Source organism: Cottoperca gobio, chromosome 5, assembly GCF_900634415.1.
Source record: "Cottoperca gobio chromosome 5, fCotGob3.1, whole genome shotgun sequence".
Lineage (NCBI taxonomy): Eukaryota > Metazoa > Chordata > Actinopteri > Perciformes > Bovichtidae > Cottoperca > Cottoperca gobio.
Window position 1 is genome coordinate 10,494,899 of NC_041359.1, and position 24,787 is coordinate 10,519,685.

Consider the following 24,787-nt stretch of genomic DNA (forward strand, 5'->3'; position numbering starts at 1 on the left):
AATCTCCGTACCTGACCAATGTTTGCACTGAGTTTTTTGTTTTGGAAAAAGGTTTGCTGGATAGAAATGTAGCAAGTTTTAGTTAGCTTTTGTTTAAAAATATAAAAAGTTTTAAAGAGAAACTACGTTTAAAATCATACGCTAGAAAGAAACTTCAGCAAAAACAGAAAGAAGCTACTTTCCCCGAGATGAGTCGTTAACGTTAGCTAAAGATGTTGTCGACAAGATGCTAACACTCATAACGTTAGCCTTCCTACACTTTGAAGAGAAATGACAGAGCAGGATCTGATAGCGGGATGCGGCATTGACGTGTTGGTCAGTTTCGCCGAGTCGCTGCACATCTACCCAGGACTGTTAGCTGTGGCTGCAGTATGTGGAGGTCTGTCGGGAATATTAGCTGCTGCTCTTTTATATGTCTTCTGCCTGAAGCCTTTGCTGTTGACGAGACAAGTAAGCAAACCTGCAACCTCTGTTTCTCCCCTCTGTGTTTCTTTCTTTACCACGTGTCGAGACATCATTGAACGTAACATATGTCTGTGTATCATCCCATTAGGGTTATAATGCAAGGCGGCTGCTTGAACCTGATGATAGAGAATTAGACAACAACCAAAGTGACCGAGTCAGCAACAGCAGGAAGGAGGCTCCAAGTGCCACTGCAAATGATAAAGTATTATTCTCTTTAACATCCAAGACCAGTCTGAGACTTAATGTACCTTTACACAGGTGGATGCCATAGTTACAGGAAATATACATGCCAAATATTTTGAATTGTGTTGCATAGGACGCTGTTCATGCTTCATTCAGTGTTACTCGTTGTTGATGTTTACTAATGAACTCCCCACTCACAGTTTAAGTCTGTTTACTCATTGTCCAGGAGAAGAAGCAGACACCCATAAACAGCGATGTGGCTGCTTTTGCATCCAGAGCAAAGGTGGTGTATCCCATCAACCAAAAATACAGAGTAAGTTTTTCATAAAAATACAGCACATAGCCATAATAATAAACATTATGCTAGATACACAAGGTAATAGTCTCCTTACAAAACTAATTAAATACAGGCTTAAATATTTGGTCACTGTTTTCTTTTTGTGTTTTAAGCACAAATAATTGTGTCATTTGTAGTTGGATTTAAGTAGACTAAAGAGTATTGCAACAGAAAAAGAGTTTAGCAAAATGTGTGCTATTTAATAGAAGTAGTCGCATAACAGAAAACAGCAACCTGTTGCAAACCAACCCATGGGGGAGTAAGGTATAATATAGTAGGTTGTAATCAGTGGGCTTAATATACTTCACTTACCTGCAACCTTTCGCTCAACCTGTCAGCCTTTAGCAGACGGAGCGTCTAATCCATCATTGCATGAGCACTCCAAGTTGCCAGCAATGCCTAACGATGATTCATCCTCCTCCACGGACGGAGAGTCTTTGAGCCAAGAGCAGGACAACGATGACAACAGCAGTCAGTTTATCTCCTCCTCGCTGGTCCCCAAGAGCCTGCAGAACCAGAGCTTCACCAGGGTGTCTCACTACCCTCACACACTGACACAACCAGGGTAGGAGCCAGACGTCTCTAAAGGTTGAGCCTTGACCTTGCAGCAAGTATGATATATGGTGTATTTGATGATACTTAGTTTGTTATCTCAACAGTTTTGAAGGCAGGATCAGCCTTTACTGTTTGGCCCTGCAGGATATACAACAACATTGCTCCCAGCTTCAGGAAGAAAAATGTCTGGTGAGTTTTTGTCATTTTGCTTTAATGCAGTAATAAACTATTGGTTATTATATTTCATTATATATTGTAATTCATTCATTCATTCATATTCATTAATGTTAATTAATTAAGTATATTTCTTTAAGTTTGTCAATGTTTTAAGGGCAAAATGGTTGTTTTATTGTCCCTTATTACGTTTTGTCCTTAAATAGATGTTTCTTCAAATGGTGAAAATAATATTCAGCGGCCGTTTTCCAAAAGATAAAAATGATGCTGACTTCTCCAAAAACATTCTTCAAATGCAAGAAAAGGTAGAGTCCGATCAGATGTCTGTGACACATGCACACACACGCTTAAATACATTATCTTTGCTGTGTATAGAAACACAGACTTTTAGATATTAAACCATAGAAACATATATATTGTCATCTGTCATTTCAGGAGCTGAATGAGCTAAAGAAACAGTTGCCAACAGGCCACACTGCCAGCGAGAAGAATGATGATGCTCCCTGTACTTTGGAGGAAATAGAGAGAGCTCAAAAAGATCTTCTTGAACGTGGCCTTCAAGTGGTAAAAGCAAAGAGAAACCCCCGGCGAGCAAATAATTTAACAATAACACTAATAATATACTAAGTCTGAAAACTAATTCTGTGTCTTTACAGTCCAGACGTTTCAGCAAACAGGTGGAAGACTTGTGCCAGCATCTGCTGAAGAAGACCAGCATTTTCTCTCCAGATGAAGCCCAGGATGTGATTCTCTCTCTCGTCCAGACTCTTCTGTTAGTAGAGAACCACCTGATGAACACACAAGAAGCTGATCTGAAGGTGAAGCGATTCTAGTTATTGGTCACCGACACACCATTCACTTTCCTTCTCTGGAACTTAATATATTAAGGGAAAAGTTGTTTTCAACTTCTCTTAGAGGATCCAGCAGAAGTTGTTGTGGTGGGAGGAGCTGACGGGACTTCTTCAATGCCAACCTGCCTTGCTACAGCGGGAAGCCTCTCTGAGGCAGGGCTTGATCGCAACAACGCTGGAGCAGCTGACGAGCGATGACGTCTTGACCTTTAGCCACATGGAAAAGATCCTTTCAGAGGTTCAGGCAACTCTGACCGAAGGCCTTCAACAGTGCACTGAGGGTAAGGCGCGTAAAGTGAAAATGGTTTCAGTTTTATCTAAGAAAATTCACTTCAAGGTAATAATCAGGTCGAAGGAAAATAGACAAATGGCATTTTATAGTAGACATTTTGTGAGTTATGCAAGGATACTGCAAAAGTGAAACAACGAAAAGAAAAACGAGTGAAGTAACACAGTTATCCAGATATGTGTGTAATTCTCTCACATTATACTCAAAGAGTTTCTGGTGGCAGGTATCAGTGGACAATGTCTAGCCTACTTTTCAAACTTAAATTATGTACTTTCTCAAAATAGACCCGTTTTCTGCGAATCCTCTTTAGCTCCTCAAATAAGGTCAGGTTCTTTCAGGACAGCACAGAATATCATGTCTATTACTGCATTCCAGGCTCTCATGCTAAATATTTCAGCATAACACTCAACACAGCTTGTTGCTCCTGATCTGTCGTGTAATAAAAAGCTTGCTAATAATGCTTAAATGTGCAGTGTTTAAATTAGACAGGCAAGGGACTTATGTTGGGTTTTAATTACCTTACTTATGGGCAGCTTGCCCCTCCAAGTACAAATGGTGAGTAATAGTGAACTATGTAACAACAATTAGGACAATATTTTAATGTCTTGAGTTTTTCCCTCCACTGTGAGTAGCCTCATTAGACCACAGAGCAATGCAGCTCAAGAGCTCTTACTGTTAAACGGTGTGACTGCTCTTTATAGACCAGAATTATGTTCATTCTGAATATATTGTCACTCACATACTACTTATCATTTACAAGAACAATCTATCTTAATGAACACGTATACCATAGTCATCCAGCTGGCTTTACAAACTGCGGTTATTTTAACAATGCTCAAAAAGTCCAACGAAAGTTGATCGATCGTGTTCTAGAGTGCACGAGGAAGACGAAGGAGCTGGTGAATGACAAGAGCAGCAGAATGGAGTCCAAGAGGAAGAAGCTTTTGAGGAGCCAGACTAAAGAGAAGAGCCGCGCCCTGGAACTGAGACCGCCTCAGGGTGACCTCCAGCAGCTCACCAAGGTCCGAACATTTTGACTTCCTTACTTCAATATATAGATCTGGGACTACTGTTGTATAATAAATAGGCCGAGCAACTGCTTGTAGATTCCACTGGAGTCTAAATGTGTAACCTTTCCTTCAGGTGTACCAGGAGCTGCTGATGAAACACCGGCAGCAGAGTTGTGACTTGGAGCAGCAGCAGGACAACAAGGTGGCTGAATCCCTCTGTGACCACTGGAAGGTAAAAGATTGAATACTGCATTTGTTATTTGTGTGTATTTCTATTATTCTTATGCACAGTTTTTGTGTTTTCAGATACTCCGTACCTCCTGGTCAAAGAGGCTGGGAGAGCTAGCGAAGGACATTTTTCTCACCTCTGTCGCTGCCCAGTCAAAGGTCTCAGCCGAGCGCTGCGAGAAGCTGTGGTTGGATCTAGAGCAGGAGCTGGCTGCACAGCTGCAGCAGGCAGAGTGCACGACCAAGCTGCAACTGGAGGACATGAGGGCTCAGCTGGATAAAGACGGACAGGTACAGCTTCTCCATCAGTGCTTGGCACTTTGACTTATTTTAAAACTCTGTCTCTTAAATATACCTACATGAGATATTTGCAAGAGTTTAATTATACTAAAGGCTTACCACTGTTTCTGACCGAGCCTCTTTTTCTGTAGGTGTGGAGTGAGGAGATGGCCCTGGTGCAGGCCTGCCTCAAACATCTGAGTGTACAACAGATGACCATCCTCCGAGCCATGGTGGCCAGACAGAGCTACACGCTCAACAGGTGAGGTCGGAAAATCTCTGTCCGAAAGTATTTATGGCATTTTGAGGGTGCGAAAGATTTCCCTATTTACTAACAACAGATTTGCAGCCCAGACATATCCACTTATACTGTATTGAAATCAATTTTTATGAGGTACTCAGAATTCACAAAATTGCCATACGATCTTCTTCTCAGCCACGTGGGGAGGTTGATAGAGAAGAAACACGAGCACCTGTTGGTGGCGGTGCAGAGACACTTTGTGGTCAGGCACTTCTGTCTGCACATGCTGAAGGAGATGAGGCTGTCCAAGCTGAAGACACTCTCTCAGACTGACTTCAGAGCTGTGCTAATGGAAGATCCCAGTAAAATCCAGTCCTTTGTCAATTCAACTCTAAAGGTGGGAAAAACCTAATTACAATCTGCAAAATACAATATGTCTCGGTCCACTTATCTAACGTAATAGCTCAAGTTCACAGCAGATTGAACACTGTTGTTGTCCCACAACAATCACAGAACAGCAGTGCCAGCCTGGCAGAGAGGCATCTGGGTCCAGAGAGTCAGCTGGTGGGCCACAGCTTCCAGCAGGAGTTCCTGTCCGAACTGGAAACGGGGACGGAGCTTCTTCAGAGCCATGCACAGCTGGTGCTAGGCAACGCTCTCAGCCACGCAATCCAACAGATGATGGAGACCCCGCCCACTGAGTCGCAGGCCTCTCCGAAGCAGGACAATGGTTTGAAGGTAGGGTTTGGGTTATGAATTTGAACTTTTTGTGGTCTTTTGCTTTAGGTATGTTTGATACACCTTAAACATAAGCATGGCACATTAGAGTAAACTTAAATTTTTTCATTAGCGCCACCTGACAGAGGCTGCCTCGGAGAGCGTGTATGTGACCAAAGATTCTCTCATCGCACTGGTCCAAAGCTACTATTCTCACCTAAAGGACATCATCAAAAAGTTACAGCAGGATCAGTCAAGCATAAACCAGGGTGAGTCGACCATCACAACACACATGCACATGTCCACATCTGTACGAACTCTAAGTTGGATGTTAGGAAGTCATAGGGGAAATATTTGCAATAGTAAAATGATTACCAGGATGGTGTTAGACTTGCTATCTCATTCCTCACTGTTATCGCATCATTTAGCTAGACGGCAGTACGGTTTTGAGTAGATAAAACGTGTCAAGTTACAAGATCTACTGTGTGTTAATTATGTTCCTTCAGAGGTGAATGAGAATCAAGAGAGCAGCAGTCAGCTGAACAGATCCTTGCTGAGGGAGCTGGTGAACTGGGGAAAGAAACCCACCTCTGCTGAGTTTCAACAGAGGTGCAAAACCCGCACACAGCTCTTCTGCACACTTTTGTCAGTCTTGAATACATGAAAATAATAATAATAAGTATAATAATAAGTTGTTTCTTTGTTTTCTTGCAGTGTCAGGGTTGAACTCCACAAAAGGAGGGTGCTGGAGCAGTGTGATCTGGACCAGGAAATTATATATGAGGATCTTAGGCGGAAGAAAGTATCCCAGGATCAGAACATGGAAAGGATCAGAGCACAGCTGCTGGTTAGTATGTTTCATGTCTTCTGTGCTTCCCTGCCGGACAGTAGGTTTATGACTCGATTTACAATCTTGCACTTATTTTTCGTAAGCACTTTGTTGTTCTGTCCATTAGGAGGCAGAAGAAAACTTCATAACTGAGCTGGCAGCCTTGGCCCGGGTCTCTCTCCGCAGTCCAGACCCAGAACCCAGAGATGAAGAGGACAACACGGGTAAGCACTGTTTTAGCTCAGATATTTAATATGCTGAATGTCTACGCCCCTCCTCTGTCTCTGTCCTTCATGGTGTCATATTTCAACAGGTAACGAGAGTGCTACTATGTTAGACCTGCTGGCCCTGAACCCAGCATTAGATCCAGCCTTGAATCCTTCACTGACCCCAACGATTGTAGCTCCAGTGGTGAAATCGAAACCAAAGAAGAAAAGAGAACGAGAATCTCATCTCAGCTGAAACCGTAACACAATAATGTTTAAATGTTCATACAGTAAATGTCATGTAAAGATGTTATGTTATGAAGAAATACCCCTACTGGTCAGTTGGTACCAATTGTATTGTTAGGAAGGTACCTCAGGTTTGTTGCATTAAAGGGATAGTTCACCCCAAAATCTAAAATAATTTTTTTTCGCTTAGTTGTAGTGCTATTTATCAATCAGATTGTTTCGTTGTGGATGTCTAAGCCACTCGGCACCTCACACAATCTAGATACATAACCATACAGGTAAAAGGAAAAATATGTATTTTTGATTTTGGGGTGAACTGATCCTTTAAGCAAGACGGATGTGTAAATATTTAATGTATGAATGGACGCTCCAGTCTAATTTTTTATATGTTTAGAAGTGAGCTTAAAGTAGGTTAGTGAAATTTTGCAATACAAAAACAAATACCGGTACCTTTTCCCTCAGTCTATATTTTTGTAAATGCTGTGTACTGTCAAATAATGCAATGAAATAATAAAGCACATCTTTTGAATGCATTATTCAACTTTTGTACCCTTTTCCCCTAATATACAGAAGAACCATGCTATAGGCCCGACAGTAATACATTATTGTCCAATACCTACACCCACAAACTACGGCTCATTCACCGCATTGATTTCCAGCCATTCCTGAGTACATGGGATGATGGATGTGCTCTTCTGTGAGTTGGATGAATTAGAGATGTCCATTCTGATTGTAGCGGAGTGCTACTACACGCCTATGAAAGCCTTGCCCTTCTCTTGCTCTAATGGAGTTTTAAGTACAACCCTTTATGGATGATAATGCAGAGTAATGGTGAAAAGGCAGGGAGGGCTGAGGGCTGGCAGACAGTTCTGTGTGTAGGCAGCAATCTAGCAGGTCATTTACCTTAGACCTTATGGCTTACTGTCAGGTTGGAGTGTCAATTAGCAAACATTAATTTTTAATCTGGCCTTTATTGCGATGCTCAACTTGCAAACATAACCAGTTATTGTTATGGCAGCCTGAGAAAATATGCTCAGGGCACTGACCTACTCATTTACACTGGGGCGTCCTGCCAACAGGGTGTTTTCCCTCCCATGTATCCATCAGAAATGTGGGTGCACTGTTCACTTTCCAAGTGTCATCGCTGATCTGTGGTGAGGGGAAACCGTTTGGATGTATTTTGAGGTCCCATAGGGGACTGCAAAGACTTGTGGGAAGATGACCTGATTTCAAATTTTCTCTTCTCCTGCCTGAGCTGTGGGCTACTTGCTGCTGCAAACAGAGAAGCCCATGAAAAGACTGTGACAGTATGAGCCGCACCGGATCTATTTGGACTATGGCCTCCCTATTGGCGTAAAACGGGATTTTATTTGTCATTTTTCATGGACGCAGGCGTGACTAATTCTCTTTCAATAGATTCAGGTAAATAGAAATATTCCTAAACTCACCTCCGCTTAAAGATACACCTTTAGTACGATGTTGACAACCCAAATTGCATTGGCATCACTGACATGCCATGGTGTTGTCCTAGCTGATATACAGAAGGGGACTCGCAGTAAAGATGTTTGCGCTTTCCAAGAAAATGTCCAGTCCTGCCTTCATCTTCAGACCGTTTTTAAAGGGGCCTGGAATAAAGTTACTGAATGCATGTTAATATTCATCGACACATTTACGCATTTTGTCAGCAAAGTGGTGAGTTTGCCCTGCGGCTGTTCATAGAAAGGAGAAGACAAAAAATGTCCAGCGAGGTAAAGATGTGCGTAGTGTGGCGGCGTCATCTGGTCAGATGATCGGTTATTTTAGGGCCCAAAAATAAGGTCGCTTTCTAAATTCCCTCTCAAAGGGCTTTTTCCATCCGAGCTGAAAAAGTCTACTTTGATTGTTACATTTTCTACACTTAATATGTGACTATATGTTGCCTATGACACAGTATCAGAACAATGTTGTAACTGTATTGTAACTAAGTGAAACTTGAAATGTAAATCATTCAGAAATATAACTGCAATGCAATTATATATAATACAAAACCTCCAATTATATATAATACAAAACCTCCGAGCGGTTTATTATTACTACCATGGTTGTATTTATATTATGAACATGCATAGCATTGGAAATTATCTATAGGCAAATATATTATAATAATAATAATAATAAAAACAACTATAGTAATGCGTAACAACATCCACTAATGTTTTGTTTCTATTGTTTTTTAGGCCCATTATTATTAACTTGTAATATATAATACTATACAACATACATAATATTTTTATAATTTTACTTTTAATAAATGTTACGTCAGAGAAAGAGAGATGGTCCCTAACTGCTAATTTTCTCCTCTCAGGTGAGCAACCATGGCTAACCTGCAGCAGGAATACCCTGAGGTCCTTCTGGGGATCCTGGAGGAACTGGATAATATGCGCCAATGGCTGACCTTCCAGGATCTTTGTCGCATGGTCAGCACACGTTTTGACCTGGAGCACCTCATCGAGCTCAGGAGTTTGCTGTTTGCTACTGCCAGCCAGGACCCCTGTTTCCCAGCTACTCTTTTCAGAGACCGGGTTTCCACCAGAGGCCAGGGACTATCACCCATAGGCGTTGCTGCTGATATTGTAACTATCTTCAATCTTATTCAGATGACAGGTGGAGCCCCTGATGACAGCCAACCAATGAGAGCCCAGATGGTCCTCCCCGTCGACCAATCCCCATGCCCCAGTGTGCCTGGAATACACCAGCTGAACATTTCTGGTCGAGAAAGAGCACGTGCCCACTCGGACTCCGGTGGCAGGCCTATCGATCAGCACTTGCTGTTTCCAAGATCTAATTACTCTGCCCACAAGCGAGCAAGTCTTCCCCCTGATCCCACCTCACTTCTGTCCTCCCCTCCAATCAGGGCGAGGGCTGTGTCTTTCGACTTGCCTCACACTACACTTTTGTACCCCAGTGGTCAAATCCACAACGAGGTCATGGATAATATGTACCTGCCTTTGGAGACAGAGAGTGAGTCGAGTGGAGATTCTGCACCCATAGAGGTGTTTGAAGATGAACAGGAATCGTCTGTCGACCAGAAGAGGAACATCTTTAGGAAGGACTTCCATAACCAGCCGCCTCTAATACCCCAGTTGACTGTTAACAGTGAGTCTCCCAGTCCCAACAAGCTGCCGAATGGCTTCGACAATCAGAGCTTTGAAACGATCCCAAATCCTTACCCATCACCAGCAACAGTCAACCAATCGACAGAGCAGCGGGCTAAACATGAGAGCATTGATGACCTACAGGACTCAACATACTTCGGACCCCGGTCAATCCCAGAGAGGTCCCCCCGGCATCCTTCAACCTCCCAGGACCCAAAGGCACATCTGGAGCAATAAGAGTCACAGTCTAGAGGACCGGCTAGGCCTGTGCAGCATTGGAATGGGAATGGAATCACAAGGGGGGCAACTTCCAAGACGATCTACCCCTGCTATCAACATTTTAGGGGGGTCCTCAGGAGGTGAGAGTGCGGATAGTGGATTGCCAAGTGGAGGCGATGGAGTCAAGGCTCAGGGAACCCAGACAGACCCACCGGACACCCGGTGCCTCCGTAGCTTGGTCCACGCTGACCGTTTCTCCTTCATGACCTCATTAGACGACCCCGAGTTTGGTGAGGATGACATCAGTGCCATCTTTCGTTTCTTAGATGACATAAGCATGTGCGGTTCCACGGGAGTCCTGCACCCCAGCGATGGATCAGCGGCCATTAACCAGGACACCCACGAGGCCAGACGTGGTCGCCTAGGGCAACTTCAAAGGCTTTTCCACTCTCTGGAAAGCAGTGATGATGGGCTCAAGTCCAGCGTCTGTAAACTGCTCCTCCGAATGAGCCAGATAGAAAGACAACTGGGGACTCTGAATGATGTAAAGGCTGAGATTTCCCAGGTACTGTCTGCACTGCAGCGGCTTGATGAAAAGATCCAGCAGCCTATCGGTGGTGATGGACAAGGCACTGGTGGGCGATGGCTGGAGCCTCTAAGTGGTGTGTCCTCCTTTATGAGCCACCCTATAACCCCTTCTGAGTCATCAGAGCCTCAGCCTCTGTCTGTGTCTGAACATCTGTTTCCAGGGACCAGCACTAGTAGTCTAGACTGGAGCCGGTGGAACATTAACGGGGAGCAAACAGAAAGCAGCAAAGGTCAGCATGATTCAAAAAGGGGGAAAGAGGGGAGGAAAGATGCATCATCTCGTCGCACCTCCAAAACCCAGCCTGAAGAGAAAAGTGTCTCGGATTCCAACCCAATCTCTAACTCTGCAAGAGACTGGACAGTGTCGTTCTCGAAAAGTAAAGATGGCAAAGCTCCACATGCACAGGTAGAGTAATATTACTGTGTACATTTTATCCTATATTTTTGCAAGATGCATGAAAAAGTAACTGTTAGATGAGAGATGAGTGTCTCAGCATATGAGCATCAGTTCTTAATAACTAATCCATGTTGAAGGCAAAATAGTACAATACTCAGACCATGTCCATGCCGTGCGACCAAAACATGTGGTAGGCCTGTAACTGGCCCTGTGGTCTGCTGGGTAATTACATGTGATTGTGTGGTTGATTGACAAGCTAATCGGGCCACTTAGTGGTGTGTTGGTTTGAACCTTTACACTTTAAGGTTGAATATATTTATTGTCATATGCAGAAGAATTACATGTTGTTGGCAATGAAAATGGTAGATCTCAGGCTCCTTCTAACAGTGCTCATTAAATATGTATAAAAAGAAAAGCAAAAAGTGAGAACCTAAGACATAGAATAGTGCAGAAATAAAAATGTAGGTATAAAATAAAACACATATAAACTGATATAGTATAGCTCTGTTTGGTCAGGGCTGCAAAGAAACATTGCACATCTTTTTAAAGGTTTAAATAGGTGTTGTAGACACAGTCTGGATATCATCTGCGTTTGACCCATTTTCCTTCTAGGCAGAAGAATCAGGCAGCACGACTCACCTACTCTCCAAAAAGTCCTCCAACCTAATGGAACAAGTGTTTAACTCGTCCCTGTTCCGCCACAAAGACAGCAGTCTGACTGGTGGACTAACCTCTGGGAAAGTCCTGGAACCCAGATTGTCTGATGGGAGGGTAAGGCCCATATGGACTGTAGATGACAGAGAGGCACGAATCTCCCCTTTAGACTTACAGGTAAGATTTTTTCACTGAGAAAGAGCTACATTAGTTAAAAACATTGACATTTATTCCTTGCATGTACTTTATATAAAGTCTGTCGTTTTAGTATATAAATGACTAAATCGGATATGTTTTCTGGAATATCTTAGTACAATATTTTTTTCATGCAGGCTCAAGAAAAGTGAGGGTGGTTGATTACAATTCTGTGTCGTGAAATAGCACATCACAAATGAATGATGCACAGCAGGAAAGAGTATACAATATTTGAATTTCCTTTAACATTTTAGATTAGTTTAGGATTTAATCTACCGGGCTTTATATCTGCTCTAAAGATCTTTCAATGGCATTTTGTTCTGTAGACCCAGGAGTCTCTGAACCCCAACAACATGGAGTTCTGGATGGACGACATCTACACTCCAGGCTACGATGCTCTACTCAGGCGTAAAGAGGCTGACCTCCGCCGGGCCAAGGTCTGCAAGCTGCTTGCACTCATTGCCACTGCAGTGGTTATCATTCTCATCATTGTCATTCCCATTTGCATCATAGGGTCATGAAGACTCTTACATAAAGCCCACATTGTTGCCTGTTTTCATTTTCATTATGTATTTTCTGCAGCTATGTGCTGTACCCAGGACCTTGCACGCCATTTTCATGGAAATAAGTATGAGAGACTGTGACACTCGGACCATGAAGCTGGATCGCTGATCAGTAACATGCAGTACCTCTTTACACTTCTCTGCATGCAGCAACATTATTTATGACTTCAGAAAAGGAGGAAATGTAGCTTTCTTTGAAATCACACTGAGTCACTGCCTTGTGCCGTTACAACAAATTGTAAGTAATCTACCATGCAAAGTTTTGTTCTCCCATTTACTGACATTTATTTGATTATTTTTGGTAAAATTTCAGGTGGCTGCAATAGAAAGTAATTAAGGATGAATGTTTAAAATAATTGAAAAATATCTCTGAGAGGATATGTTGAAACTAGTAATACTGATTTTTTAATTTATTTATAATTTTAACTGCTATTTTCTTGGAAACAACACCACCACATAGTTTATTTCACTTCTATGTAAAATAATAGTTTTGATCAGTACATAAGAGTTTTACATCTACAATTCATAAATGGTAACAGATTCTGTTGGAGCGTTTTTACTTTATTTTAGTTTGGATGCCCTTGTCCTTTCTTTAAGCAACAAGATATACTGCTGAAACAAGCTTAAATCTATAAAAATAATATTTCTATAGAGTTCTGTCCCATTTTTCAAACTAAAAGACACATGCTATTTAATCCACTCATGTATCTGTTTGGACTGGAGTGTTTACCAAGTGTCAGGTTTCAAAACCTGGAAGATAAAATTGTGTTGTTGTTGAAGCAGGAAAGGAAAGAGGAAGCCTCTTCCAGTAAACACTCTCTGAGTGGGAGATTCCACTTGTAATTCAATTGATGGAATATTTGGAGTGCATCTATGCACATTATCTTATTATTATACTCACTTGGCCAGCGCCTTTCCACATATCTGCAGACTCACTTAGCACCAACCGATTCATCTGGCGTCCTTTTACAGATGTAAGTAGTCCTGCCAGTGATGTGACATTCCATTTTGTAAAAAACATCCTGTTAACTTGGGAGACATTTTATTTAAATTGACTTTTGGTGCCAGACTGTAAAATCTATGGGGGGGGGGTCGACAGAAAAACATGCACACTTTTACAATATAATGAAATTCAACATAATATGTCCTCAGTTAAAACTACCTTTGTGAAGCTTGTATGTTTGCTTTACGTTGAGACTGGTGTTGATTGAACACTTAGGTAAGCCTGTAATGCAATGAACAATGTGCTTTATTGGGTGGTCAAAATATAAGGCGCACTTTACTATACATTTGAATCTATTGCAACCCTATCAATAACACAATAGTGAAATTCAACACAAGACACAATACTTGTATTTATTGTAGGGCTAATGTATTGGATTGCATTACCTGTTGTAGGTGTACATGCTTTTTTGTCCACTCCCATTGCTCTCATTGCTAGATATGGATGATTTAGTTCCTGTTCAACTATAGATAAGCATTTTTCTCCATTTATACCCAAGAAATGGACAAAAACTATGCATATATATCAAAATGCTTGTTTTCTTTATCTGTATCCAAAGCCTTGAACTTCACTTTGCTTTGTGTGCAAATATGCACAGGATGTATAGAGTTCTGCTTCATTGCATCCTCCTAAGTAGATTGATGTATATCTGCCAAGTGTTTCCCAGGCGGCTGTTTGTGGATCCATTACCCTTCCAATGGTGCCACTGAGGAGGCCTAACCCTGCAGTCAGCACAATCCGCAGATGCTTCCTCTGAAACTTTGGTGCATTAGAGCCTCCTGATACTTTTTTCACTCCTTGTGAAATTTGGACCTTGTTGTTGTATTATCCACGCACCTTTTAGACAGACAGCTATACATCTGTGAACTCATTATTCAGGTAAACACTCTGTCTTAAAAACTGCTTGTAAATGAAAGAAAATATGTGCAGGTGTTGCAATACAAGTTATATGTTGCCTGTCTGAATAAACTTGGCAAAGTGGTAACGTGCCTTTTACAATATGTTGTTTGATCTGATAAATGCTACATTTGCACTATGTTATATATATAAAAACATTATGGTGACTGAAAAAAATGTCTCCTGAAAGCAGCTGCTCTTATTTCCCCTTTTTCTCTCTCTTTGTGATGCACTTGTTTGATGCCAGATTACAGATTAATGCAGATAGCAGTAAAAGTCCAGTCCAGACAGTGATTGATGTTAAAAGGGAATTCTTGCTGTTAAATGATCTGTGACAAGAGGAAATGTACATATAGAGATGAATAATTGACTAAGACAGAGAGGGCATATTGACTGACAGATTCTATTATCTCAAATCACCTCTAATGGACCTGCAGTATTCAGAACACACAATGTTCCGGGGACAAGTGTGATGCTAAATCAGGCTGCCAATGCATCATAAAAACACACAAGCACACACAAATCTGTTATAGTGTTGAGTTGTTTAAAATGTCTGATTTGTGTGTGTGTGTGTGTGTGTGTGTGTTCCCCCTCATTAAATGTTGCACAGTAGAGCTGCTGCTGCTGCACCCAGATATGCCATCCATGGCTGATTAATGATGCCGTTGTGTGCATCCCATGTGCCAGGCCCACAACAACAGAACACAGTCACTGGCTGTTTCAAAGGATTTTATGATTTCACACATAATTTCACTATACTGAATTGAATATTTTTGATACACAGTCAGGAAAGCAGGAGACACAGATACTGGACTGACGCAATGTATTGACAATAGAAAGAGAGATTATTATAGAAAAAAACATTACAAATAACCAAATCAATGTTTAATTAAAAAGAAATGTATGTATGCATGATGACATCATATATACAGCTGCACTTCCTCCCCTGCAGTTACAATTCTGGATGTGTGGGGGCGATAGAGCGCGCCGACCTCCGCCAAACGAGCCCACGAGGAAGAAAACCGGCGCTGAGTTTGAACTTTTGAAGAAGAATGTGCTAACTTTATCAGACAGGTGTGGCTCTGCTGCTGACAGTGGTGTGGGATTAATCCATCTAACCGCTGCTTTTAACATCGGACGTGTTTGCATTTCATGTCATCCGCACTACCTCAGGAACACTATCGAACAGGTTTGTGTTTTGTATTGTATTTGGACCAGTTTAACAATAGTTAACGTTAGCTAAGTAAACACAAACTTCCTTATGTTAATATTAGCAGGCCACTTCAGGCTCAGTAATGTTAACGTTAAACCTGGCGCAACACACATTTAGCCATACAAGATTGAGAGTTGTATTGAATGCAGTGGAGCTAAAGTTATGTCTAACAACAAAATAAGGTACGTCGTTTTGCTTTTGCACTAAGCTAATGAAGGCATTTGTTTAATTTCTCATGTTTGAAGGTTAACATGTTGACGTGCAGTAGAGTTTAGCAGCGTTAACAACGTCAACAAAATATAGTAAGGCTAACATTAACTAGCACTATCGTCCAGCTCACCCATTTCTCCTACTAATGTAAGTAGCTGCAGTGAGACACGATGGAGTCGTCTGTGCTGAACCTGCACAACCAGTTCCAGAGTCTGGGCGCTCAGGTGGACGGCCTGAATGAGGGCATTGAACCACGTAAGATATTTCCACACTTTGTTTTGGTATTTGCCACCTCCTGTAGAAGGCTGTGAAACACAATGCAGCTTAAGTAAGGCGGTGTGCTATGGCATGGTGCTAAAGTTAGTATGCTATCGGTAGTATTGGGTGCGTTTCCCTCCCAGCATGTGTGTGTTAGTGCAATGAATTCTTAGCCATAGGCGATGAATGCAGAAGCAGTACTGAGTAAAAAGCTTCTGCTTTACTAAGTCAAGGCCAGGACTTGGAGACATGCTGTGGAATCTGATGGTGCAGCCCATGACACAAATGGGGGGCGGGGGGGGGGGGGGGGTTGAAATGGCTATTGTGGTGTAGTAAAAATTTACATTTCAATAGTCCAGATAATGCTATTCATTTCCGTTTTAACCAACATGAAAGCACTGTTGTGCCATTTGTTCTCTTTACAGCAGAGCACTCTGTCTTTTTGTCCTCCATCTTATGGTAATTTGCATCATTGCAACTGCAAACCAATTTAGTTTTTTTGGGCTAATAGGGTGGTGACGGTCTAGTGGTACAGCTTCCAAATACAACACTAGAAGATTGTGAGTTCAATACCAGGGCTGCCACCATTGAGCCCCTGAGCAAGGTACTTAACCCTGAGTTGCTCCAGGGAGACTGTCCCTGTAGTTAGTTCCCTGTAAGTTGCTCTGGACAAGAGTGTCTGCTAAATGACCTGTAATGTAATGTAATGTAATCTAATACACATAACAGAGGGAGGTACTATATTGTTCACAGCAGCAATGCAACAAATCTCCTCTTCTGTTGTCTTATTCAGAGTTCCTCCAGATGGCGGTGAACTTTGAGGAGTGCCGTAAGAAGTGGCTGCAGGAAGGTGACGAGCTGGTTTCCTGTAAAGAGGTGCTGGCTAAAGCAGAGACTGAGAAGGGAGCCCTGGAGGTCAAACTAAAGCATGCCCGCAACCAGGTGGATGTGGAGATCCGCCGGCGGCAGAAGGCCGAGGCCGTCTATGAGAAGCTGGTTGGTGCAACAACACTACTTAGAAGTCTTGTATATCTATACGGTTGCTCATGGGATGAATAGAAAAAGGAATAATCTAGAAGTCAATCTTCAGATAATGCCATTGTTCACTATGCTTGGGGAAGCTCACCTTGTTTTACCTGTGAGTGTTCATTATATTAAGGCATTTTCTGCTTTTGTCTGTGTTTTTCTCTCTCTGTCAACCTGCTGGTTTATGGGTGTAACAGGAGCGTCAAGCTGCAGCTGATCAAGGAGCTGCTGATATCGGAGAACAACGGTAACAGTGTCCACCTGAGTGAGGAGCAGCGCTCCGCCCTGGCCTTCCTCAGTTCCCACTCCCAGGCAGCACAGGCTGCTAAGGCCAACCTCAACTCCAGTCGAAGGTCAGATCCTCCTTGTCTGGTTCTGAAACCGTTAGAGAAGCACCATTATCATCCAAAAGTACTTCTAAGACATTAATGATGATTTTAGGTGTTCGTCTAACCACAGTGCCTCATCGTTTCTTGAGCTTTCACTTATATTAAGGGTACTGTACGGCTGCACTTTATGTAGTTAGTGAACACACTGGCTGCCATCAACGGTATAGAGGTGCAGCATACACACTGTAGGGAATGTAGGAGTGTATTCAATATGTGAAATATAAGTTCCTATATTTTAGTTGTCTGATTCACCTTGGACACAGGAAGAAAATGCAAATTAAATGCTGACTTTAATCTATTTTCCAGGTTAACTAGAATCGATGAATCGGCTTCTTTGCTGTCAGACATCAGCTATGACCAAACGGACGACTCTCTGGTATATTGACCCATTTTCTTTAAAGCTTTCGCTGTATATTTTAGGAGAACTGCTGATTTGAGGATCAGATAGTGGGACAACAGTGCTCATTGAGTTGATTTAATTAAGTAGTACGGTCTATCGCTCCACTTTACTTGTAGGACTGGGATTCCTCCGTGATGAAGACTGTGAGACTGCGGAAACGCCAGAAACGAGTGAGTCATGCCTGTGCTCACGTTTTGCATAAATGTCTCCTGTGTGCATTAATGATGAAGTCATCTTGATTAAAACATTTAGATCCATGTGTTTCTATACATCACAACAACTTTATCTTGCTTTTTGTGTATGTTGTTTCAGCAGCCAATCCATAAAGTGTTTTTGAAAGATACTGTACATTTCAATCCACAGCGTTCCTCCAGAAAACTCTCGGAGGTTCCTCCACAGGCGATGAAGAAACCTCGCTCCTCTGGACGCACCGCAGATAGGGTAATGCTGACCTCTGCAGCTGAATGTACTATATAACACTAACATTTGAAAACAGTCTGCCTATCTTGAGTAGAATAGCGGACAAATAAAATGTCTAAAAACGGAACGTAAACCTCCAATATTGCAGTTTTTCTGTTTGGTACAACAGAGCATTAAATACCATTTTTTATTTTTTTATTATATGATTCAGATGAATGAGTCTATAGTGGCCAAAACCACCATCACTGTGCCGGTTTATGGTGGTGCTGTCGAGGCTGTCTCCACCATTGAAACCGTGCCTTACTGGACACGCAGCAGAAAGAGTGGTGAGACTGTTTGTAGATCTTCTGTATGATTGATCTTTACAGGACTTTTACAACATAATTAACTAGACTATAAAACCAACATGTGATGTCTCCCTCAGTTGCTCCAGCATGGGGGGATACAACCACTACTGACCCATCTGAGACTGCCAGTGAGGTTCCCAGCACACCAGTCTCCGATTACTCAGCCAAGCTCCGAACCCCCAGAGCTAACAGAGGAGGAAAGAAGCACCAGTTCATCCCCAAAACAGTAAGACTGTATACTTACTGTGTCTGCATCGACAGTACAAGCTGGTTAACCTTGTTGAAGTACCACTGCTTGAAGTACCTACTAACCTTGAGCACTGTTTCCTCTATAACTAAGGTGATCAAGTCTGAATTCTGCGTACCATGTGGGAGAAGAACCAAGTTTGGCAAGATGGTCCTGCGCTGCCAAGATTGTCGGGTCGTGACCCACCCAGAGTGTCGTGACAGTTGTCCCCTGCCCTGTAAGCCAACAGCTGTTGGCACTCCCATCAAAAACGCAGAGGTACAGTTATGGCATGTTTTTAAAATTATTTTCTGTTCCTTTCATGTTTAGATTAATTGCATGTACTCTGTGTGCAGATCACTCTGGCTGACTTTGCTCCAGTCACCTCCCCAAAGATCCCAGCTTTGGTTATCTACTGCATTAAGGAGATTGAACACAGAGGCCTACATGAGGTGAGACGGACGATATTAAAGTCCTTGTTTACTCATCACCTTCATGTTCTGCTCTGATCCTATTTCCCTTGAGCGACTGCAATAGATAATTTCTCTCCTTAATTAGTGATCTCATTCAGTAATACGGTATCGCAGGCAGTCAGACATTAAGAGCTGGTTTCTTTTATCTTTTCCTTGCCCCAGGTTGGCCTGTACAGAGTCTCTGGCCAAGAGCGCATGGTGAAAGCGCTGAAGGAGAAGATGATTAGAGGAAAGACTCTGCCTCCACTTCACAAAGTGGACGACATTAATGTCATCACAGGCGTCCTCAAAGACTTCCTCAGAAACCTCCCAGAGCCCCTGCTCACCTTCCACCTCAACAAAGTCTTCATGGAAGCAGCCGGTGAGTTTCGCAGGCTTGTAGAGTCACTTGCAGAAGACTGCTGTATCCACACTGGTCTTATGTAACATTATTCTTTAAAAAAAAAAACAAGTACTTGACTCAAGGAGCCCCCATGAGAGGGAACAGACATGCACATGGATATTAAATGACTGGTGTTAATGTTTTTGTAGAAATCCAGGATGATGGCAACAGCCTCGCCATGCTGTACCAGGCCATCAGTGAGCTGCCTCAACCCAACAGAGACACTCTGGCCTGCATGATGATCCATCTCCAGAAGTAATTTTCCTAACATTTCAGCAGTGCTAAATGGGGATGGGACGATATAGGATTTTTATCGTGGATTGGGATAAAACATAAAAAAACAAACACTCTCTTTAAGTTGATGGGGGTGAATTGCCCTTATCGTGATAACGGTAGAGAAGTGAAATGAGAGCCTAATTTAAAAGGATGCAAGAATTATCATATAAAAACAGAACAGACTTACACAATGTTTGTATTTATGCAGAGACCTAATGATTACCATATTTAAGATTATACGATTGTTTGTTTTTCACTACAAAGGGTGTGTCCTTTCTGTGATGCAATAAAACATGTTTTGTTTCTTAACAAAATATAAGGGAAAGTGATTCCAATATGTTTTAATGCCAAGAGTCTTAAGCATATTTTGATGATTAACCGTTAATATTGTGAATCGCAATTATCTTTGATAATCGTGACGTGCTTAGTGCTCAGAGCCGTCCACTCATTAGACAGGCGTGGTGTAAGCCAGAAGAACTTTTGTCCAAATTGTATAAAGTTTGAGACGACAGTGAGTAAGCATGTTGTAACGTCCTGCATCTCTGCTGTACAGATCAACTTTCATTTTAGTTCAGACTGACATTTCTTACCCCTTTCTTTTCCCAGGGTCTCCGAGTGTGTGGAAACCAAGATGGATGTGAACAACCTGGCCAGGGTGTTCGGCCCTACTCTTGTGGGTCATGCGGTTCCCGACCCCGACTCCATGACCATCCTGCATGACACAGGCAGACAACCAAGGGTAAAGTGAATGAAGAATAACTGCTCTGACTAAATTTTATGTTCAGAGCTCTAGTCCAGTGTTTCTAAAGTAGCACATCATTTAAGTATATGGAAGTGTGTGTGTGCTTTTGTTTAGTTCAAGATCAGTGTTTCTGTTTTTTCGAAGGGTTTTGACTACAAATACTGGATTTAATTTGTCTTTCTAGGTTATAGAGCGCTTTTTCAGTATTCCAGGAAACTACTGGGGCCAGTTTGCGTATCCGGATGATTCAGGCATGGACAATTCTCAAACTGATACTCAAGACCACCACAAAGGTAAATCACTGAAAGGGAATTACTAAGAATGAACGTTTGTCAAAATTGAATAGCATGAATTTTTTTAAGTTTCTAAATAGTACATGTGATGGATAAGAAAATAAAACCAACTTTCAATTTTATTTTTTTAACTGCTGTACTCGGCATCTTTGGTTGACAAATGACAAAATCAGCTGTGTTGAACTGAGAATGTGTTTATCTTAAACGTATCTGCAGTAAGCATATTGGGACCATTGACCACTCCAGAGCACCAGATGATGTCCAAAACACCCTCCTCCAGCTCGCTGTCCCAGCGCATGAAGCACACCCTCTCCAGCACCACCATGTAAGCTCTCATACTCTCAGTCTGTTCATACAACAAGCAGGGCCACCTTCTTCAAACGTCACTTAGCCTAATCCAAGCTCGCCATCTGATCTTGGTAATTAACATACAGCTATCTTCTTTTTATTTTTATAGTGAAAGCAAACTGGGTATTCATTTGGTAACTTTAGATAACTTGCTGTGTGGATGGTAAAAATGATCAGCACTTGTAAGGCTCCTTGTTAATTTGTGAGCCCCTGCACATTGCTGCTGAAAAAGATTTTAAAACTTTGATTTACACTATATCTTTTAATTTTTCACCTCTCCTCCAGGTCATTTACAGTTTCATTGCTAAAGAGGGTTATGAAACTACTTTCATTTGCTTGCACATTTAAAAGGATGAGGGTAATCTCATTAACAATAGGATTTTGTACAGAGGACATTTAGACGTGTACAAAAAGTACAGGTCTAGATAATAAAATGAATGATGACTGAATTCCATTTGGCTGCTTCAGTTTCAGGTACCTTGTGTTTTCTTTGCTGGATCACTTTCGTGGCTTACTGGGACTTTTGAATCGTTATTGTTATTGGTAACACCTGTGCGTTTGACAAGACAATGTCCTGAGAAGAGGTCTAATCAGGCTTAAGTGAAAACACCTGTGTACCAAGAGTGTGCAGGGCCCTTACCTTTTTTAGGCCTTGAATTATTTGTATTTATTTATTTAAGAAAAGAGAAATAAATGAAGTCTTTACATTAAAAGAAAGACACAAATTATTGTATTGTATTTTATATATAAAAAATATTCCACCAAAGAAAGGTTCTATGGGACACATTGGAAGATGACATGCCCCAGGCAGAGTCTTGTGTAAACAGTTTGACAGCTATCCGGGGTTCAGTTTAATAATCTCACAAATGTTAACTCTGGAAAATGCAGGTTGAACGTAGGTCACTAGCAGAAGAGCAGTTGAACCCTAAAAAAAGCATTTGTCGAGATCCAACGCCGTACGTAATGCCTTGCGCCCAAACCTGCAAGAGTTCAAGCTTTATCAGAATAAAGCTTGAACTCTTGCGTCAGACATTGTGTCACAAACGGCAGTTACATATACATAAATATTCTTCCTTACAGTTCTGCATATTGCATTTGCTGAAATGACCCTTACTAAGCTTAGAAATGTACTGACCCTCCATCCTTTTTAGATTTGGGAGCAAGAGCAAAGCATCAGCTGCCTCTAACCGCCAGGGCAACTTCTTCGCCTCTCCACAACTGAAGTAATGGCAAAGGAGGAAGAAAAAAAATCATCCGTATTGTATTTCTGTGTTACCTACTGCAATAATTGAATATAGCATATATTCACATAATTATGTGGGAAACTACTGTGTCATTTTTAGCATGTAACAGTTTTATTACTGAGTTTTTTTTATACAAGACTTTCTAACCAGATTTTTTTTCTTTAAAAAGATTCCTGCACGAGTTTGTTTTTTATATCTTTGATTACTAAACTGTAGAGACATTTATGTGATTGTACGAGGTTTGAAGGCTTTGACCAAGCAACCGTTTGTGAAAGGATCATATCTTCTGCCTCGTGTTTAACACTGGGATTTGAATATGAAAAGCTATGCATTCACCGTTGCTCCATCTTTGAACCTGTGGTTATAACCGCAGCAACAGAGGTGCTCAAGCACACGTGAAACACGACTGCATTGAAAAAAGAGGAAAGAAATTGAAATATTGGCCAGTGTCTCTTTATCTTATGGCATTGGTTGCCTTGTCATTGTCCTAAAACTGAATTTTTGTTTTCATGATTTAACATTTTGTGTTATATTTATGTTGATTGTGTCCTATGACAAATCATGCCAATTTATATACTTTAACAACACTGCAATGTAAACACTGATACTGAATGGGAATTATGTTGCATTTTGCACTGTGCAACAATGTGAGTAAATGTGTTTTCTACGTGGGAATACACACCACTAGAGGCCGCTGTTGCACCACTTTTGATATGCAAGCCTTAACCAATGAAGTTCTACTGTATATTATGCACACAGCCAGTCAGAATTACTGACACTCATTGCAATCAACGCATGATTAGGAATACTATAAGTTATTATTCACGTCACCTAAGACAGTTCAGTCAATGTTTTACAGATATCTGAGACTGTGTGGTCATCACAAAATCAAATCTGGAGCTTTTATAATTGTGAAAACTAATTTGTATGCACACTCGGTATTTTAATCAAAGTAGCTTTCTTGTACGCTTACATGAGTTTCCACTATCTGCTGCTCTCACTGTCACCTTTTTATGCAGCTCCAGATTTTAGCGTGATGATGACATTACTGGTTCAGATATTAGTCATGAGAAATGTTGAAACTGATTCACAGTATTTAGTCATTAATACCAAATCTAACCATGTTTTTCCTGCCAATTAAGGAGTGCATCGTTTGAGGTTGTAAGACTCCAACAATACTACATTATGTTTTGTACATTTATTCCATTATATGGTTATATTCCTCTAATGAAATGTTTTCTAACTGATGCGGTTACTTTCACCAAAGAGTTTGTAGACTGAATGCTCAAATAAGATCACAAAAAAAGTCCACTGTTGAGCTAAAAATAAAACTTCAAAAGACTTTTGTCTTGGTGGGTGTTGTTCATGCATGAGCTGGGCGTGTGGAGCGTGGAACGCTGCTTAAATGAGGCCCTCGAGCATGTGAGGCCTACATGTAGGATTTGTTTTGTTACCAGCAATTCAACCTAAAAGAAACCCACTCTTACACCTGGACATGGATTAGTGTTACCCTATTAACTGTGAGTATGTTAATGCCTAATACACACAGCCTAAAACCTTCATGTTAAACACTCTTCATCTTCATTTTCCTGGTGGAAATTGAATGTCGGCCATTGTTATTCAAGATCGTCAGTGGAAAAAGCAAAAGCACAGCGTCAGTTATTCCAAAGCCGATGTGGTAGTAAATGATAATGCAATTTGGCTCATTGTTCCAATAGTCATTACAGCTATTTCCATAATCTATTGGGCTGAGTGGGCAGGCGATGAGGTCCAACATTATTATGAATTAAAGCAGGGTTCATTTATACATCTTATAGTTATTCCATTAACAGTTACTGTGGAGAGTGCTAAGCCAGGCTGAACCCATTGACATACATTTTGTATGGCCTCATTCAATACAGTGCTTCAACAACACATAAGGCCCTCTGATATCTGAGCCCAGATGTTTAGGGGAGAAATGAAAATAGAGTTCATCCAAATGAGTTTGTTCTCTCTTCTGTTCGCACACACACACTCACACACACACACACACAGCCATGAACGACTGCAGAGAAGACCCTCGGAAAATGTTTGAATTTCAAATCGGCATTAATAGTTCATTAGCCTGAAATAAGGTCTCCTGTGTGTCGATCTGTCCTCTCATCGGGGGATTGTGTGTTTATTTATGCTGTACGGTGCAGCATCCGCTCGGCGGTTGCAGACATCAAACAGCTGGCTGTGTACAGTGTGTCTCTGTAGCTCCATATTCCAGCATGCCCCAGTGTGCAGTGACAGAGCTCC

The 24,787-nt window shown here is 41.6% G+C and overlaps 3 protein-coding genes across 5 annotated transcripts; all 3 read left to right on the top strand.

Annotated features, from left to right (window-relative positions):
- The first annotated feature begins 20 nt into the window (after positions 1 to 20).
- On the top strand, positions 21 to 7,143 carry evc (EvC ciliary complex subunit 1). The gene is made up of 20 exons (XM_029432074.1): positions 21 to 450; positions 554 to 667; positions 875 to 961; positions 1,324 to 1,550; positions 1,645 to 1,729; positions 1,921 to 2,019; positions 2,150 to 2,278; positions 2,371 to 2,532; positions 2,630 to 2,846; positions 3,728 to 3,876; positions 3,998 to 4,096; positions 4,171 to 4,383; positions 4,524 to 4,633; positions 4,808 to 5,009; positions 5,126 to 5,350; positions 5,463 to 5,598; positions 5,836 to 5,938; positions 6,050 to 6,176; positions 6,286 to 6,382; positions 6,472 to 7,143. The coding sequence occupies exons 1-20, from the start codon at positions 271 to 273 to the stop codon at positions 6,618 to 6,620; spliced, it is 2,910 nt and encodes a 969-aa protein (XP_029287934.1). The 5' UTR covers positions 21 to 270; the 3' UTR covers positions 6,621 to 7,143.
- Positions 7,144 to 8,964: 1,821 nt separating this feature from the next.
- LOC115008762 (major intrinsically disordered Notch2-binding receptor 1-like) lies at positions 8,965 to 12,318 on the top strand. Its single transcript, XM_029432550.1, is given in 4 exon segments — positions 8,965 to 9,939; positions 9,941 to 10,957; positions 11,561 to 11,779; positions 12,124 to 12,318. Coding segments are annotated over 4 exon segments (2,406 nt in total).
- A 2,949-nt stretch (positions 12,319 to 15,267) lies between these two features.
- Positions 15,268 to 23,849, top strand: LOC115008921 (rac GTPase-activating protein 1-like). Of its 3 annotated transcripts, none has more exons than XM_029432824.1 (17): positions 15,268 to 15,449; positions 15,836 to 15,938; positions 16,735 to 16,937; positions 17,175 to 17,320; positions 17,663 to 17,732; positions 17,873 to 17,926; positions 18,120 to 18,197; positions 18,388 to 18,502; positions 18,601 to 18,749; positions 18,864 to 19,028; positions 19,106 to 19,201; positions 19,385 to 19,583; positions 19,754 to 19,859; positions 20,487 to 20,619; positions 20,807 to 20,915; positions 21,132 to 21,240; positions 22,415 to 23,849. In XM_029432824.1, the coding sequence occupies exons 2-17, from the start codon at positions 15,854 to 15,856 to the stop codon at positions 22,488 to 22,490; spliced, it is 1,893 nt and encodes a 630-aa protein (XP_029288684.1). In that variant the 5' UTR covers positions 15,268 to 15,449; positions 15,836 to 15,853; the 3' UTR covers positions 22,491 to 23,849. The 3 variants fall into 3 exon arrangements, with proteins under 3 accessions (XP_029288684.1, XP_029288682.1, XP_029288683.1); XM_029432822.1 differs by having other exon boundaries at positions 15,272 to 15,449; positions 17,165 to 17,320; XM_029432823.1 differs by having other exon boundaries at positions 15,272 to 15,449; positions 15,839 to 15,938; positions 17,165 to 17,320.
- The last annotated feature ends 938 nt before the right edge of the window (positions 23,850 to 24,787 follow it).